The sequence below is a fragment of the Pelodiscus sinensis genome, chromosome 20 (assembly GCF_052426305.1).
Source record: "Pelodiscus sinensis isolate ZL-2025 chromosome 20, ASM5242630v1, whole genome shotgun sequence".
Classification (NCBI taxonomy): domain Eukaryota; kingdom Metazoa; phylum Chordata; order Testudines; family Trionychidae; genus Pelodiscus; species Pelodiscus sinensis.
Window position 1 is genome coordinate 3,486,222 of NC_143071.1, and position 15,139 is coordinate 3,501,360.

The following is a 15,139-nucleotide window of genomic DNA, read 5'->3' on the forward strand; positions in this document are numbered from 1 at the left end:
CAGGTAGGAAAATCCAGCTTTATTCTGCACACACAAAGCCAAAAGCCACCTGAAAAGAAAAAGGGGCATTGCCCCTCCCCCAGCGCTGGGCGAACACTCGAGCCAACACCCCCTCGCCCCAGCGATCCTGAAACACGGTTGGGGACGCCAAGGGGACTCGCTCCCCCTCGATGCAGCGGCGAACAAGAGCAGAACCTGGCCTCAGAGACCAAAGGCAGTAGAGGAATTGGCCACGCCCACCTGGCACAGGCCACGCCCACTGCATAAAATCTATTTGCTTGCTGGGGTAACTTAAAAACCTAAATGCTCCTCCAGTCTCCGTAGGAAGCCCTGAGTGTGCCGCTCTCACAGGCCAGAGAAGAGGCCAAAGGGTTATTCAGAGAAGGGGGAGCCAGGCCGCCAAGGACCTGGGACAGCCCTGTTTCTCAGTCTTTCCCCACTCAGTCTCCTCCTGCCCCCACACCACGGCCTGGTTCTTGCCTCCGATCCCAGAAGATCACTTGTCCTCCTGCAGCCAGCGAGGAGGGAAGGGGATCAGGGCCGTCCTCCCCAGTTGGTGGATGGGGAAACTGAGGCACGGGAGGCATCACGGCTAAGGAGAGAGCTGCGGTGCTCCTGGCGCCCCCGGCCTGCATTCCGAAGCCAGCCTCCTCCCCTTCCCCCCAGTCTACGGGGGAGCAGGGGAGGCACCTTGGGGCAGCCGAAACCAAGGGGAAGCTCTAGGAGGGAGGACAGGCCTGAGAGCAGCTGGCTGGCAGAACAGGGCGCTCCCAGTGTGTGTGTGGGGGGGACAGGCCCCCAACCCCCGTTCTGCACCACGGCACGTCCACACGAGGCAGCCCACTTGGGGCATCCCCACACGGCATGGACTCAGCTGCCCGAGAGCCACCAGGCCCGGGCCCAGGGGACTCGCTGCCGTCCCATGGATCCTGCTGCTGCCCCCACGGCCCCGGCTGGGGAGACCCTCCGCCCCCCCAAGCAGCGGCTGGGCAGGGGGATCAGGCAGCCGTTACGTCCGGGTCCTGTCCAGCAGATCCACGAGCGGACGCCTCCCCGCACCTCGCTCCCCAGGCCCGGAACGGAGCCGCCCAGGAGACGGGCTGCCCTGCCGGGCTCTGACCCATTTCCCATCCCGGCCCCGAGGCGGATCCCTGGGCTGCTGCAACCCCACCAGGGACACAGCGCTGGAGAACTGAGGTCGCCCGATCCCCGGTGCACGTAGCCGTCTCCAAGCTGGGGCAGCAGGCAGGAGCTGCCCACAGCTCCGGGCTCCCCGTCAAAGCTGCAGATCCTGCCGGTGGCTCGCCGCAGGGCAAGTCCCAAAGCCAGGCAGCTCCGCAGCCAGAACTCGGGCTCCCCGCCGGGGGCTTCCAGGGTGCGGTGGGGACACACCACTATGGCCACCCCAGGCATGGCACAAGGAGCGGGCCCCGGGCAGGGGATGTGGAAATGCCAGTCCTGTGACCCAGCCTTTTCCTTGCCGGCTGCCAGGCAGGAAACGCCACACAGCCCTGCAGGGCCCCCGCCACAGGGCACAGGCCGGGTCTCCCATGCGGCTCTGCCCAAGGCAGGTCCCAGCTGAGACCGGCTCAGCTCGGCTCCCTGCGAAGAGGCTCTGCCTCGCCCGTCTTCCCACTGCCTTGAGAGCCAGCAGCCCTCCCTGGCCGCAGCGCCTCGGGGCGGGTTCCCCTCCACCCGGCAGCAGGCTGTCCTGAGAGCGGGTGCCAAGCTCACTTGGCTGGTGCTGCCGAGAGGCGATTCCCGCGGGGACGTGGCACCAGGCAGCCTGCGCGTTCCGTGGCTGGGAGGGCGAACGCCAGTGTTCCCTGTAAGCCGAGTGCGTGGCGGCCACCCAGGAGCGAGTCAAATGCCGCCCACGTGATTAGTGGCGCGCCAACCGCCAGTTTCTACTGTTGGTGCACCTCCTCTAGGGGCAGTGCACAAAATTAATTCCGCACATGGATGGAAACACGTAGAGGGAGCACTGGTGAACGCTGCCCAGAAAGGGACCTGGAGGTTGACAGCCAGGGCTGCTGCCATGTTCAGGTTCCCCTGGGCAGCCTCCCCAGCAGGAGCATCAATAGAACAGCGGGGTGCAGGGTCAAGTGTGCGTTTAGAAGAGCTGCAGGGGATGCCGGGCGGGGATGGAGCCGGATTGTCTCCCCTCTCCTGGGCTCAGACCTGGCCTTGCTGGAGGCGCCAGGGTCAATTCCCGTCTTCGAGCTTGGCGTGGCTGTCCGTGGCTGGAGGCAGGGGACGGCGGGTGATTTCCGGAGCGGCAGGAGCCAGGGTGGCGGGCGCCTCTCACCACCGGTTCTTGCTGTACGGAGCGGGAGCCTAGAGCAGACAGACCTGGGTGAGGACGCGGCCCCCGAGCCAGAGACCCGGATCTCCCCCCGGCCTGGAGTCGGTGGCGGTTTGCCCAACAGCCTCTCACTTTGTCCCACGCTCCGGTCCGGGCTCGGTGGAAACAACCAAGCCGATGGTTCCGCGGCGAGGAACAGGCCAGCCCCGGCCCGTCAGGCCGCAGCGAGACCCCCACGGTCCCCGGGAGGCGGCTCGGAACGGGGTCCTCTTAGCTTTGCTGTGTCTCCTCTGAAGGGAGGATCTATGGGAGAGGCCTGGATCCCTCCCTCCACTTGGGCTCGCTGCTCGCCCGCCAGACTCACCGCCTCTGAATTCTAATGCAGGTAGGGCCGGGCCCAGGCTGAGCAGGGCTCTGGGAGCCAGGACTGATACCAGTGCTGACCGCGCGAGGCGGGAAAGTTCACCCCTGGCCCTAGGCCCTGGGAATGAAGAACGATCCATTTCCGATCCTGCAGGTCCCCTGGGCAGCTGGGAAGTATGGAGTCAGCCGAGGGAGGCCAGGACGAGGACTCCTAGCAGGAAGATAACCCCTTGGACTCACACGCAGGAGTCATTTCCAGCAGGCGGCCTCCAGACACCGTCCCAGGGGAAGGGGGGGGGTCTACTCCCAATTTAACAGGTGGGGAAACTGAGGCACGGAGCCCACCAAGAGACAGCGGCAGCAGAATCACAGCCCCCTCCTGCTTCCCAGCTCTCCCCGCCCGCCCACGCTGCCCCCGTGGTCCCGCTGTATGTCGCCACCAACCTGGAGGCCCCAGCCGTCCTGGGCTGCTGCGTGCTGGCTCTGGGCCGCGTAGGCGTCCTCTGCGCGCAGCGTGGAGTTGGCGCTGCCGATGGCCTGGCTGTTGGCGGTGGCCCGGGGCAGGATGAGGTCGTAGCTGCCTTCGGGCTGGAACAAATGGGGGGGGGGGCGAGTGAGGACAGGGCGGGGAGGAGACACGGCTGGTTCCGGCAGCTCCCCCCCACCTCCCCAAGGGTCCCCTGGCCACACAGGCACCCACAGGGGCCATGCAAATCAGCTCTCCCCGTGGAAAGGGCAGGGCCCGTCTGCCCCCCTCACCCGCCTGCCATGGGGCTGGGGACGTCTGGCTGCTCCCCAACGCGGCTGGGATCCGGAGCAGCTCGTCCTGCCGGCTCCCTTCGCAGGCTGATGCCCCTGGCAGCGCCCACCCAGCTCCCGCCGGGCAGTCGAGGGGGGGGACACTGACGGGGGAGCTCCTGAGGTGACCTGGGCGTGGCTGCCGGGGGAGGGAATAAAGCCACCGCCTGGAAGTGGCAGAAGTCCCCGGGCAGGACTCTGGGGAACCCCCCGAGCGGTCGCCAGCCCCCCCGTGCCAGGGATCTAGCACAGCCGAGATCAGGCCCGCGGGCCAGGCGCTGCACAGACATGGGGGACAGCCCCTGCCCGGCTGGCTTCACAGGCCAGAGAGGGCAGGGGGGCACCTGAGGCCCTGCGGGAGGAGCGGCTGGGCCCAGGGAGGACAGAGCCGGAGAGAGAAGCCCCCCGCCCCGGGCCACCCAGATCCCCTCAGCCAAAGCCACTGTCCTGGCCGGAGAGCGGGGCCTGGTCCGGGACACCCCCGGCCTGCCCTCAGCAGCTCCTCCGGCAAGCGACTCAGTGGGGAGCCGCGGGGGTTAGCTGCGGTGGCTCCCGGAGCCGGCTGCGGGCTCAGCCCAGGCCAGGTACGAGCGCGGCCCCTCAGCCGCAGGCCCCACACCTTCCCAGCACCCTCCTTCCAGCTCTGCCGGTGGGGGAGGGGGGACAAGACCCTCCCCCCTTAACCCTCCTGCTGCTAATGGGGGCAGGGAGTCAGTGGCCTCAAATCTCCGCTTCCAGGTTATGGAGCCCTTCCCAAGCACCCAGGGTGTCCCCGAGCCAGCCCCAGCCCAGGGAGCTGCCCGTGTCCTCGCCCCAAAGCCAGCCCTACAATCCCCCCACCCGTCCCCACGGGCCAGCCAACCCTGGCCCCGCCTGCCCGGCCACTCCGCTTCTCTCCTGCTCCACTCACCCTGGGGCAGGCCCGGTGCCCAGCCGGCTGGCTCTGCCCCAGGCAGGGGCAATTCGGAGAACCCCTCTGGGGAGGCACCGACGCGCCCACGTGCCTGGGCCGAGCCCGCCGGCCCCGTGGCAGAGAGGCTGCTCGGTAGCTCGCAGGGCTGCAGCCGAGCTAGGGCCTGGCCACTGAAGGCCGAGAGTTCTAGCCCCCCCCACGCAGCCGGTGTGTGGGCGTCCCCGGGGTCTGTTGCACCCCTGCTTATCCAGAAACAGCCCCCTCAGCAGGAAGTGACGCTGGACCCAGTCCGAGGCAGCAGGCCCCGGGCTGCACCGCTCCTGCCTGGCAGCGCCTGAGCCTCCTGCCTGGCAGCGCCCGAGCCCGTCCGTCACCTGGAAGCGGGGCTGGGCCGGCTGACGTGGGAGAAGACGCACGCTCGGCGGCTGACTTACGGGTCCTTTGTGCATCAGCGCCATCTCCGTGGGCTGGAACACGCTCGTCACCAGCTGCCCGTTGTACCCGCTGTAAGGTGACACCGGCTTCTTGGCTGCAACGAGAAGACGCACGGGGCCGTGCTCACGGGGGGGATGAAGATTTACTGGGTCCCTCCCATGCCAGGCCCGGGCCCTGGGCCTGCTCCTATTAACACGGGCACAGTAGCCTCGGGCAGGTGCAGTGGGAGCAAAATCTGATCTGATCTGGCCTATTCTCGGGGGGCAGGGACATGGGCTGGGGCTACTCCTAGCCCAGGCAGGTGGGGGGGCTCAGGGCTCCCCGCACCAGCCCAGGTCCCCGGGGGCACCAGTGTTAGGGATGTAAAATCCCATTTGAAATGTTAAGCTGTTTCGCCAGTTCCCAGGCCCAACACGGCGCGCTGGCCTGGCTGGAGCAGCCCCCCACCCGTGACACGCCGTGGAGGGCCTGACGGGGCTGGCCCCCCGCCCCACAGCCTGCCACGGGGCCCTGGGCATGGGCTGTGCATTAGCCCCCACTGGCCGTGCCGAAGCTGGTGCCAGGGGTCCGGTTTTTGACTGGAACACCTGGGACCGTGGGATAAGGCAGGTTTCCTGCTGCCCCGGCTCCTAGGTGCAGGGGTGGCCACAGGGGCTCTGTGCGCAGCCCCCACCCTGAGCGTTGCCTCTGCAGCTCCCATTGGCTGGGACCCTCGGCTAATGGGCGCTGTGGGGGCACAGGCAGCGCGTGGAGCTCCCCGGGCTCTCCGCCTAGGAGCCGGGCGTGCTGCAAGCGCCGCCCAGCCGGAGCCCACACCCCAAACCTGCTCCCGCAGCCCAACTCCTGCCTCAGCCCTGAGGCCCCTCCTGCGTCCCACACACCCCTGCCCTGGCCCCATACCCCCCCTCCTCCTGCGTCCCACACCCCCCAGCCCTGGCCCCACACCCCTCCTCCTCCTGAACCCCACAGCCCTCAGCCCTGGCCCCACCCCCCAGCCCTGGCCCCATCCCCCCCTCCTCCTGCGTCCCACACCCCCCAGCCCTGGCCCCAGCCCCCCCTGGCCCCACACCCCTCCTCCTCCTGCACCCAACAGCCCTCAGCCCTGGCCCCACACCTCCATCCCCCTCCTACACCCCACAGCCCTCAGCCCTGGCCCCACACCTCCATCCCCCTCCTACACCCCACAGCCCTCAGCCCTGGCCCCACCCCCCATGCCCCCTCCTGCCCCCCCCCCACACCCCCCAGCCCTGGCCCCACACCCCCATCCTCCTCCTGCACCCCACAGCCCCCAGCCCTGGCCCCACACCCCTCCTCCTCCTGAACCCCACAGCCCTCAGCCCTGGCCCCACACCCCTCCTCCTCCTGAACCCCACAGCCCTCAGCCCTGGCCCCACACCCCCCCTCCTCCTGCACCCCCCAGCTCTCAGCCCTGGCCCCACACCCCCCCTCCTCCTGCACCCCCCAGCCCTCAGCCCTGGCCCCACACCCCCCCTCCTCCTGCACCCAACAGCCCTCAGCCCTGGCCCCACACCTCCATCCCCCTCCTACACCCCACAGCCCTCAGCCCCGGCCCCACCCCCCCCCCTCCTGCACCCCACAGCTCTCAGCCCTGGCCCCACCCCCCCCCTCCTCCTGCACCCCACAGCCCTAAGCCCTGGCCCCACACCCCCATCCTCCTCCTGCACCCCACAGCCCTGGCCCCACACCCCCATCCTCCTGCACCCCACAACCCTCAGCCCTGGCCTCACCCGAGAGTCTGCACCCTCAGATGGAGCCCTCCGAGCCCCTGCCCCAGAAATGAATGAAGGGAGGGGGACAGTGATTGATGGGGGGGGGAGGGGGAAGAGAGTGGGGGGTGTGGCCTCAGGAAAGGGGCGGGGCAGGGCAGAGATGTTGGGTTTGTGCAATGAGAAAGTTGGCAATGCCAAGCGCTAGGGGCTGCAGGGAGCGTACGGGCTTCTCTCCCAGGGGCAGGGACCTCCTGGCTGGACACTGGGGTCTGAGCCAAGCCCACTGAACTCAAGGGGAGCCGGCCCCCCAAGCTCAGCCGGCTTCGGATCGGGCCCCTGCCGCGGGGCAGGTGGAGTGCTGCTTGTCACGCACCTGGCAGGGGCCACACAGACCCGAGTCCTCGCCAAGAGCAGCCTCTTGCGCGGAGGCAGGAGCCGGCTAACCTCGCCGGAGCCCGCCGGAGCCGCACCCCTGGGGGCGATTTTCCACCACTGGGCCCCAGATGCGGAGGCAGTCGCACTGGGCAACGTGGGCTGTCTCAGGGCCACGGGCCGGCAGGACCTGGGCGCAGGGACCCCGGGAAGTGCCCCCCGGTCCCGTGGCCCGCAGCCATCCTGGCTCCAGCCCCTCCGTCCCGGGGCGGCTGCGCCCCCCTCGCATGGCACCGCCCGGCCCAAGCGGGCGGCGTCACCGGGATGCGCAGGGCACGGGGAAGGGCTTGTGGTCGGCAGAACCGGAACAAACAGGGTGTAAGGAGCCAGTTCACAAGAGGTGCCCCCCGCGGGCCGGGGCAAGGCCTGTTTGGTCCCAGCGCCGGCAGCAACTAAGTCTGGCGCAGTCGGAGCCCAGCAGCCAGGGTCTACAACAGGGGCCGGGAACCTCCCCTGGGTGGGGAGCCCCGACCACCGAAAAATGAGTTGGGGGCCCTGCTCTGGGACGAGCCCTCGTACCCCTCCCACATCAAAGCCTGGGAGGGGGCAGGCAAGTGGATTTTGTGGGCCCCCCTACGCTCTGGGGGGAGGCCAAAAGAAAGGAGTTCAGTGTGTGGGATAGGGCTGCCGGGGAGCAGGCTTGAGGGTGCGGGGTCTGGGCAGGGAGGAGGGGGCAGGAGTGGGGGAGGGGTCTGGGCAGGGGGGAGGGGGCAGGAGTGGGGGAGGGGTCTGGGCAGGGGGGAGGGTGCAGGAGCAGGGGGGTGCGGGGTCTGGGAAGGTGGGAGGGGGCAGGAGCGGAGGGGGGTGTGGGGTCTGGGCGGGAGGGAGGGGACAGGAGCGGAGGGGGGTGTGGGATCTGGGCAGAGGGGAGGGGGCAGGAGCGGAGGGGGGTGTGGGGTCTGGGTGGGAGGGAGGGGACGGGAGCGGGGTCTGGGCAGGGGGGAGGGGGCAGGAGCGGAGGGGGGTGTGGGGTCTGGGCAGGGGGGGGGGGCAGGAGCAGAGGGGGGTGTGGGGTCTGGGTGGGAGGGAGGGGACAGGAGGGGGGGGTGGAGGGGGGGGGGCAGGAGCAGAGGGGGGTGTGGGGTCTGGGTGGGGGGAGGGGGCAGGAGCGGAGGGGGGTGTGGGGTCTGGGAAGGTGGGAGGGGGCAGGAGCGGAGGGGGGTGTGGGGTCTGGGTGGGAGGGAGGGGACAGGAGCGGGGGGGGGTCTGGGCAGGAGGGGGCTGCAGTCCCCGAGCACCAGCCCTGGCCCCCCCGATGCTGGGGAAGGAGTCCAAAGACCCCGGCCCTCGGTCCCCCTGTGACAGGGTGTCCCGGATGCCGCTGGGCTTAGCGGGGGGAGGCCCGAAGCGGGGGCAGGAGGGAGCGTGGCTGCGTGGCTGGCAGCAGGCCGGGGAGCGATGGGTTGGGCTTCTCTCGCCCGAGACCCGTGGGAACCGTCCCGGCCGGGACACATCCCGGGCGCGTCTTCCCAACGCCAATCGGCGTCGCTATTCCCAGCGGCCGGGTTGGTCACGCCCCGCCGGGCTGCTCCGTCGCCGACCCCCGTCACCCAACTGTCCCCACAAACCTCCCCCCTGGCTGGCCACCCCCGGCGGGAGCCACGGTCTGTTGCTGTAGCAACCGGGGGCCCGTCAGCACCAGGGCCCTGCGTGCACCCCAGGGCCTGAGCGTGTAACACGCCGAGGGGAGGCGCGGCGGGGGAGGGAGAGACACGTGAGCGAGCCGGGGGCCGCCGAGTCGCCTCCCGGGGGTTAATTAGAAGGGATAAACAAACACGGCTGATCCGGCCAGTCACTGCCTCTGGGGCAGCCCCATACACAGGGGTATATAACCCTGAGCACGGACGGGGCGGTGCCTCTGGGCAGGCACAGGGGTGAAACTCTCCCCGTGCCCACGGCCGGTGGCCTCGGTCCCTGCCCAAGCCACGCCGTCCCCCGCTGTCCTCCGGGCTGGCGCACGGCCGCTCCGGCCTCGTTATGGGCCTCAGCAGCCCTCTCAGCCCGGCTCCTTGCCCCGATATTTGGCCGAATGGAAATGGGGGGGGGGGGGCCCGCAGCCTCTGTCCCAAAGGGCCCAATCCTGCATGGCATGGAGCTCCCTCGCGAGGTGGGGTGCCGCCAGTGCCCGCTGAAGTCAAGGGGGCGGAGGTTGCTCAGTGCCAGGCAGGGTTGGGCTACAGGAACAGCTCCCAGTGGGGCTCCCCTTGCCCTGGGAAGGGCTCCGGTCCGCTCGGGTGGACCCCCAACACCTGCATCGTGCCACCCCCCACGCCCCAGAGAGACAGGCCACAGCTGCCCCTCGGCCCCCCGCCTACCTGAGGCCGGCTCGTCCATGGAGAAGGCCTTGTTCTCCACAAACATGCTCTGGGCTTTCTGCTCCTTCAGGATGGTCTCGTAGCCCACGCCCCGGGTGGGGTAGGCGTCGTTCTCGTAGGCCTGCTCCGGGCCCGGGCGCGTCACGTGGCACAGCTCAGGGACGACGTAGAAGAAGATGAAGACGGAGGCGTTGGTGACCAGGGCGATGGCCAGCGTGGGGTCGTCCCAGGAGGGGCTGCCCCTCTGCTGGTTCCCATAGAGGTACATGACGATCCAGACCACCCAGACGGCCATGGAGAGGGAGGTGGTGAGGAGGATGAAGACGGCGTGTTTCCTCCAGTGCCGGTAGCGGCCGCACAGGGCGGGCCAGGCGGCGGCGAAGGCGGCCAGCAGGAGGAACATGACGAAGATGAGCGCCATGACAAAGTCCTTGTTGGCCACGGCGCAGGGGCTCTGGGAGGGGGGGCCGCTCCTCACCACCGTGATGAGCAGCCACTCGGCGTTGATGATCATCTCCACCAGGGCCAGCAGCAGGGCGGCGCCGAAGGTCAGCCAGCCCGGCAGCCCCTGGTTGCGCCGGGCCAGGACGTTGAGGGCGCCGGCGTGGGCCGCCAGGCAGGAGAAGCAGATCCCGAAGAGGACCCCGAAGAGGAAGCGCCGCGAGGCGCAGGTGGAGAAGGACGGCTTGACGATGAAGTCGAAGGTCAGGCAGAAGAGGCCGAAGGTGCCCAGGAGGAAGAGCGCCTGCGTCCCCACCAGGCTCTTCTTCCGGGGGTCCTGCATGAAGGGCAGGCTGGCCACCAGGACGATGCAGAGCACGAAGCTGCTGGCTATCCCCAGGCTGGCCAGGGCCTCCAGCACGATGCCCCAGGGCGCCGACAGGTCGCAGAGGTTGTAGTACAGCGAAGGCAGGTCCTTGCCGCACCCAGGCGGAGGGGTCTCCTGGGCCAGGCCCGTCGGGAGAAGGCTCAACAGGAGCCACACGGCCAGCGGCAGCGCCCGGGGCACGGCCATCCTGGGCTGTCTGGGGCGGGAGTCCCAAGGAGCCTGTGTAAACAAAACGGAGAAATGACGAGAGCAAGCTGAGAAAACAAGATCGGGACCCCCGGGGGCGTGGGACCAGGCGCCAGGCTGGCACCTCCCCAGCGCTCTGCTCTGGCGGCCGACACCTGCCCGGCTGCTGCTTGGCTTTTCACCGCCGCCTGCTGCAAGTTTCCCAGGCTCGGCGAGGGCAATCGCCTCCCTCTGCCTGCCCGCAGCACCTGGCTCTTCCTGTCCCCGAGCCGTGGCCTCCCTCACCTGCATGGAGCCACTGCTGGGCTCTCTCTAGCATGTCCTGCCCCCCCAGGGCCCAGGCCAAGACCCACCTGACTGCACCTTCCCTTCCTGCCCAGAGACTTAGCTCCTCTGCCACTCGCTCGGTGTCGGCACACTCTGTACCCAGGGGATGCACACGCTCCCCCGCCTCCCCACCCCGTCACACTCCCAGCTCCACCCCGCCCCGGCCGTGTCACCGCGGCGCTCTTCAAAAATCAAGAGCCGTGACTTTAAAGCCCTCGGCTACTTTGCCAGCCTGCCCCTCCTGTCCCGCTGGAAGGTTACAGCCAGCTGGAATGCTATGGTGGCCGGCTGGCCGGCCGTTAGGGAAGGCGCCTGGCTTAGCACCTTGCCCCTCCTGGCTGCGCTGTGCCAGCTGCATGTCCCCTCTCCAAAGCTAAGCTTGGCGAGGAGTCCCAGAAAGCTGCGGGCGCTTTGCCGGGGCTGGGGCAAAGCATTCCTCTTTGTCAAGGTCCAGACTGCTTGGTCAAGCTATCGCCAAGGTCCAGACACCAGAGAAAATAATCCCCCAACAATAACCCTGATAATACGTAAACAGAAGGACGTGGCGGCCTGCTCAAAGGCGCCTTGCGGCCTGCACGTGGCCCACGGGGTCCTGACGACCCCGGCCCTGGCAAGGAACCCCAGTGCCCCAGGAACCCCAGGAACCTGGCGTTGGAGCGAGTCTGCCTGTCAGCGCTGGGTGTCCCGGGCAAATCCCAGTGGCCCCTTCCTAGATCGCCAGGCCTGGCCCCTCACGTGCCAACCTATCCCAGAGAGAATTTCCTCCGGCTCCGAGGCCTCCATGCAGCTGGGGCTGGTTTGGCTCAGGCGAGGAGAGCGCCCTGCTCCTCCAGACCTTTACAAGCAGCGTGTCGTACGGGGGCAAAACATAAAGAGGGATCCGGCACGTGGTTACTGCTGGGGTCCCCTGGGGCTGACTGCAGGGCCAGGCCTGAGCAGAATGGCCCTTCTTGGTTCCACCCTGCACCCACCCCACGGGAGACTCTCCCCCCCCCCCCCCGCCTCTAGAACATGTCAGGCCCCTCCTGCCACTAGCTGGTTCCGCTTTTCACCTTCCCCCTCCCCCTCCGCGAAGCTCCAAGCCAGAGCAGGTCGCATCTCCTTGTACTTAGTCCAAACCAGCCCTTTTCTCAGCTGTGGGCATTGATCCCCCTGCCTCTCCAATTCCCTGCGCCTCGCTTTCCCCAGGCAGCACTTCCCTCCCTGGGGGGCTGGTTGTGGCCACCGGACCCATCCTGGATTGCCCAGCTCTGGGCCGTGCGTGTCCGTGGAAAGGCGGGGGGGGGGGGGGTAGGGGGAACATCTCTGCTCCCGGGCCAGAGCCAAAGCCACTGCTGGAGCAGCACTTTCCTGTTCAGGGCGGCAGGTACCGCTACGCTCCTGGCACTGGTGGGGAAACCGAGGGCCAGGCAGGGTAAGCCACCCACTCAAATCCCACTGCTCCTCTGCGGTGGAGCTGGGAATCCTGGCTCCTGCCTCCTCGCTCTAACTACCATACCCCACTGCCCTCCCGGAGCCAGGCAGAGAACCCAGGAGCCCTGACTCCCAGCCCCCCTCCCCCCCACTCTAACCACCATACCCCACTGCCCTCCCAGAGCCAGGGAGAGAACCCAGGAGCCCTGACTCCCAGCCCCCCTCCCCCCCCCGCTCTAACCACCATACCCCACTGCCCTCCCAGAGCCAGGCAGAGAACCCAGGAGCCCTGACTCCCAGCCCCCCTCCCCCCCCGCTCTAACCACCATACCCCACTGCCCTCCCAGAGCCAGGCAGAGAACCCAGGAGTCCGGGCTCCCAGCCCCTCCCACTCTAACCACTAGCCCCCACTCCCCTCCCAGGGCCGAGGGGAGAGAACCCAGGAGTCCGGGCTCCCAGCCCCTCCCACTCTAACCACTAGCCCCCACTCCCCTCCCGGAGCCAGGCAGAGAACCCAGGAGTCCTGACTCCCAGCCCCTCCCCTCTAACCACTAGCCCCCACTCCCCTCCCAGGGCCGAGGGGAGAGAACCCGGGAGTCCTGGCTCCCAGCCCCTCCCACTCTAACCACTAGCCCCCACTCCCCTCCCAGGGCCGGGGGGAGAGAACCCGGGAGTCCGGGCTCCCAGCCCCTCCCACTCTAACCACTAGCCCCCACTCCCCTCCCAGGGCCGGGGGGAGAGAACCCGGGAGTCCGGGCTCCCAGCCCCCCGGCGAGGCAAGTCTCCAGCGCGCGGAGGCTCCGTGGCACCGGGGGCCGCTCGCTCCCAGCTGGGAACCGGCCCCCTTTGTTCGCGGCCGCCCCGCGCCCCGGCCCGGCCCCTGCCCACGGGGGGTCCCGAGCCTCCGCTCCCGGGGCCGGCTCCGGCGGGGGTCGGGCTCCTACCTGGGCGGTGGCGGCGCTCGGCTCGGCCCGGCCCCTGCGCGGCCGCTCGGAGCTCCCCTGCCCCGGCCCGCTCCGCTCCCGGCCCCTGCCCTCCGCGCAAACTTCCCGGCTGCAGCCAGCCCGGCCCGGGCGGCCCCTCCCGCCCCGGCACCGCCCCCAGCTCCGGCCTCGCCCGCCGCCCCGCGGGGGGGCAAAGGTGACTCGTGGCAGCTCGTGCGCCGCCCCCCCGTGCCCCCCCGGCGATTGCTAAGCGCCCCCCCCACACAAGGGAGCGGTGGGGCCCGTCTCTGGCCGGGAAGCCACAACCTTGGAAGGCCCCGGGCCAAGTTCCGTGGCAGGTTCTGGGCAGGGGGGGGGTCCCATTAAAGGGGGGATCGGGCAGGCAGAGGTCCACGGGGCGCACACGCCACCCCCAGCATAGCCCCGAGCTGCTTCGGGCCTTCCTTCCAGCAGGACAGATCCCCCCCCCCCCCGCATCTGCCCAGGGCTGACCCCTTGCCTGAGCTGGGGGGGACGGGGCGGCAAAGGGCCGCTGCAGTGGCAGGATGGCACCCTGGCATTGCGGGGTGGGGAAGACGCGGCAGCCTTGAGCCGGTGGTGTGGGGGGCGCAATCTGGGAATGGGGGGCACAGTCTGGGAATGGGGGTCCATGGAACCCAAAGCAGAGATGCAGGGAGTCCCTGGAAGAGAAGGATGTGGGGGGTGAACAGGGGGACCCCTTGTACGACGCTCCCAGGGGCTGTGGGGCAGGCGCTCCGCTCCCCACGTCACACCTCAGCTGTATCACGTCCCCACCGTCCTAGCCCCTCTCCTGCGGCTCCCTGGTTCGGCCCTGCAATCCATCACCGTCAGCCACAGGGAACTGCCAACCGCAAGAAAAACAGCCCTCTTCGCGGCAGCTGGCCCCCGTTTTTATAGGTCCTACGAAAACCCTTCTTTGCTCCCCCGGTGTCACGGCAAGGAGAGTACAGCCGAGAGAGGCTGCGCCAACCTGCGTCTGGGATGATAAAGGGACTGCACAAACGCCGTGCCTACGGCATCGCTACAATGCAGCTGCCTCTGGGGTGGAGGGCAGCAGGGAGGGGAAATTTGGAGCAAAACAGCAGCCCCCCTTGTCTTCCCACAAGGAGCCCGGACCCCCAATTGCATGGCCAATGAAGCGCATGGCCGTCTCCTGGACACCGGGCCGAGCGGAGCCTGCTGGGACCGACGGGGTGTGTGCGTGCGCGTCACGCCCCTCGCCCCCGCGGCGTTTGAGATCCTGTGTCACGCCCTTCCCCCTCTGTCGTTCTGCCCCGGCACACACGGGGCGGTTTCGCGCTGCAGCGGGCCCTGCGTTGCTGCTGGGTTGCCAGGGAACTGGCTGCCAGGCCCTGCGTCAGCGGGTTACCGAGGGGTTGGCTTGGCTCTGACCCCCGGGCCCTTGTCTCCGGGGGGGCTGGGGCTTCATGCCAGGGCACCCAGGAGGCAGGGGCAGCATCTGAGAAACCCCAGGGGGCCGCATGGCTCCCCATCACAGCGGGGATGGGGCCCAGCTCTGCCCTCATGGAAGTGGGGCTGGCTCCCACTGGGGCGAGTGGAGCCCCAAGCATTGGCCCCACCTGGCTAGTGCCCACATTGCCCCAGGGAGCGGGGTTGGGGGGGGGGGGAAATGCAGCCGCTGCCTGAAAGGTGCTTCACCCTCCCCCCACCCCCATAGCTCCTGGAGCTCTCAGGAGAGTCCCATAGGAGTCTCCTGCTTTCCCCTTAAAGGCCCCAAATTGAGAGGTACTGGCCAGCGGATGGGAAGCCGCAGGTTCAAACCCAGAGGACAAGCCCAGCTGGGGAACGTGGCAAAGCCGCTGCGTGAATGGGAACTCTGATTAGCAGAGCGCCCGCAGCTCGGGGTTTTTCCTGCTACGGGTGGTGCACATCCGCACCTGCCACGGGGCACGTAAAATTTATTCCACACATGGGGGCCAGGATGAGCGGGAACGTTGCTTGTGGGTGGAGGCTGGTTGTGCACGAGGGCGCTGCCTCCGCTTACGGGGCGGGGAGGGAAAATGCCCCGAGACTGCGGGGAGGGGCCCTTTGCCCGACGTCACAAACATGGGGAGGGCTCCGGGGAACTGCCTGGCTGGCGAGCGTCACCTGACTGTGGCTGCTGGAG

The 15,139-nt window shown here is 68.8% G+C and overlaps 1 protein-coding gene across 2 annotated transcripts; it reads right to left on the reverse strand.

Moving 5' to 3' along the window:
* GPRC5C (G protein-coupled receptor class C group 5 member C) lies at positions 1–13,150 on the reverse strand. Of its 2 annotated transcripts, none has more exons than XM_075904047.2 (5): positions 12,991–13,150; positions 9,292–10,339; positions 4,814–4,908; positions 3,113–3,256; positions 1–2,337 (listed from the first exon to the last, which is right to left on the reverse strand). In XM_075904047.2, the coding sequence occupies exons 2-5, from the start codon at positions 10,304–10,306 to the stop codon at positions 2,305–2,307; spliced, it is 1,287 nt and encodes a 428-aa protein (XP_075760162.2). In that variant the 5' UTR covers positions 10,307–10,339; positions 12,991–13,150; the 3' UTR covers positions 1–2,304. The 2 variants fall into 2 exon arrangements, with proteins under 2 accessions (XP_075760162.2, XP_075760163.2); XM_075904048.2 differs by lacking the exon at positions 12,991–13,150 and adding an exon at positions 10,660–10,791.
* Positions 13,151–15,139: the final 1,989 nt, after the last annotated feature.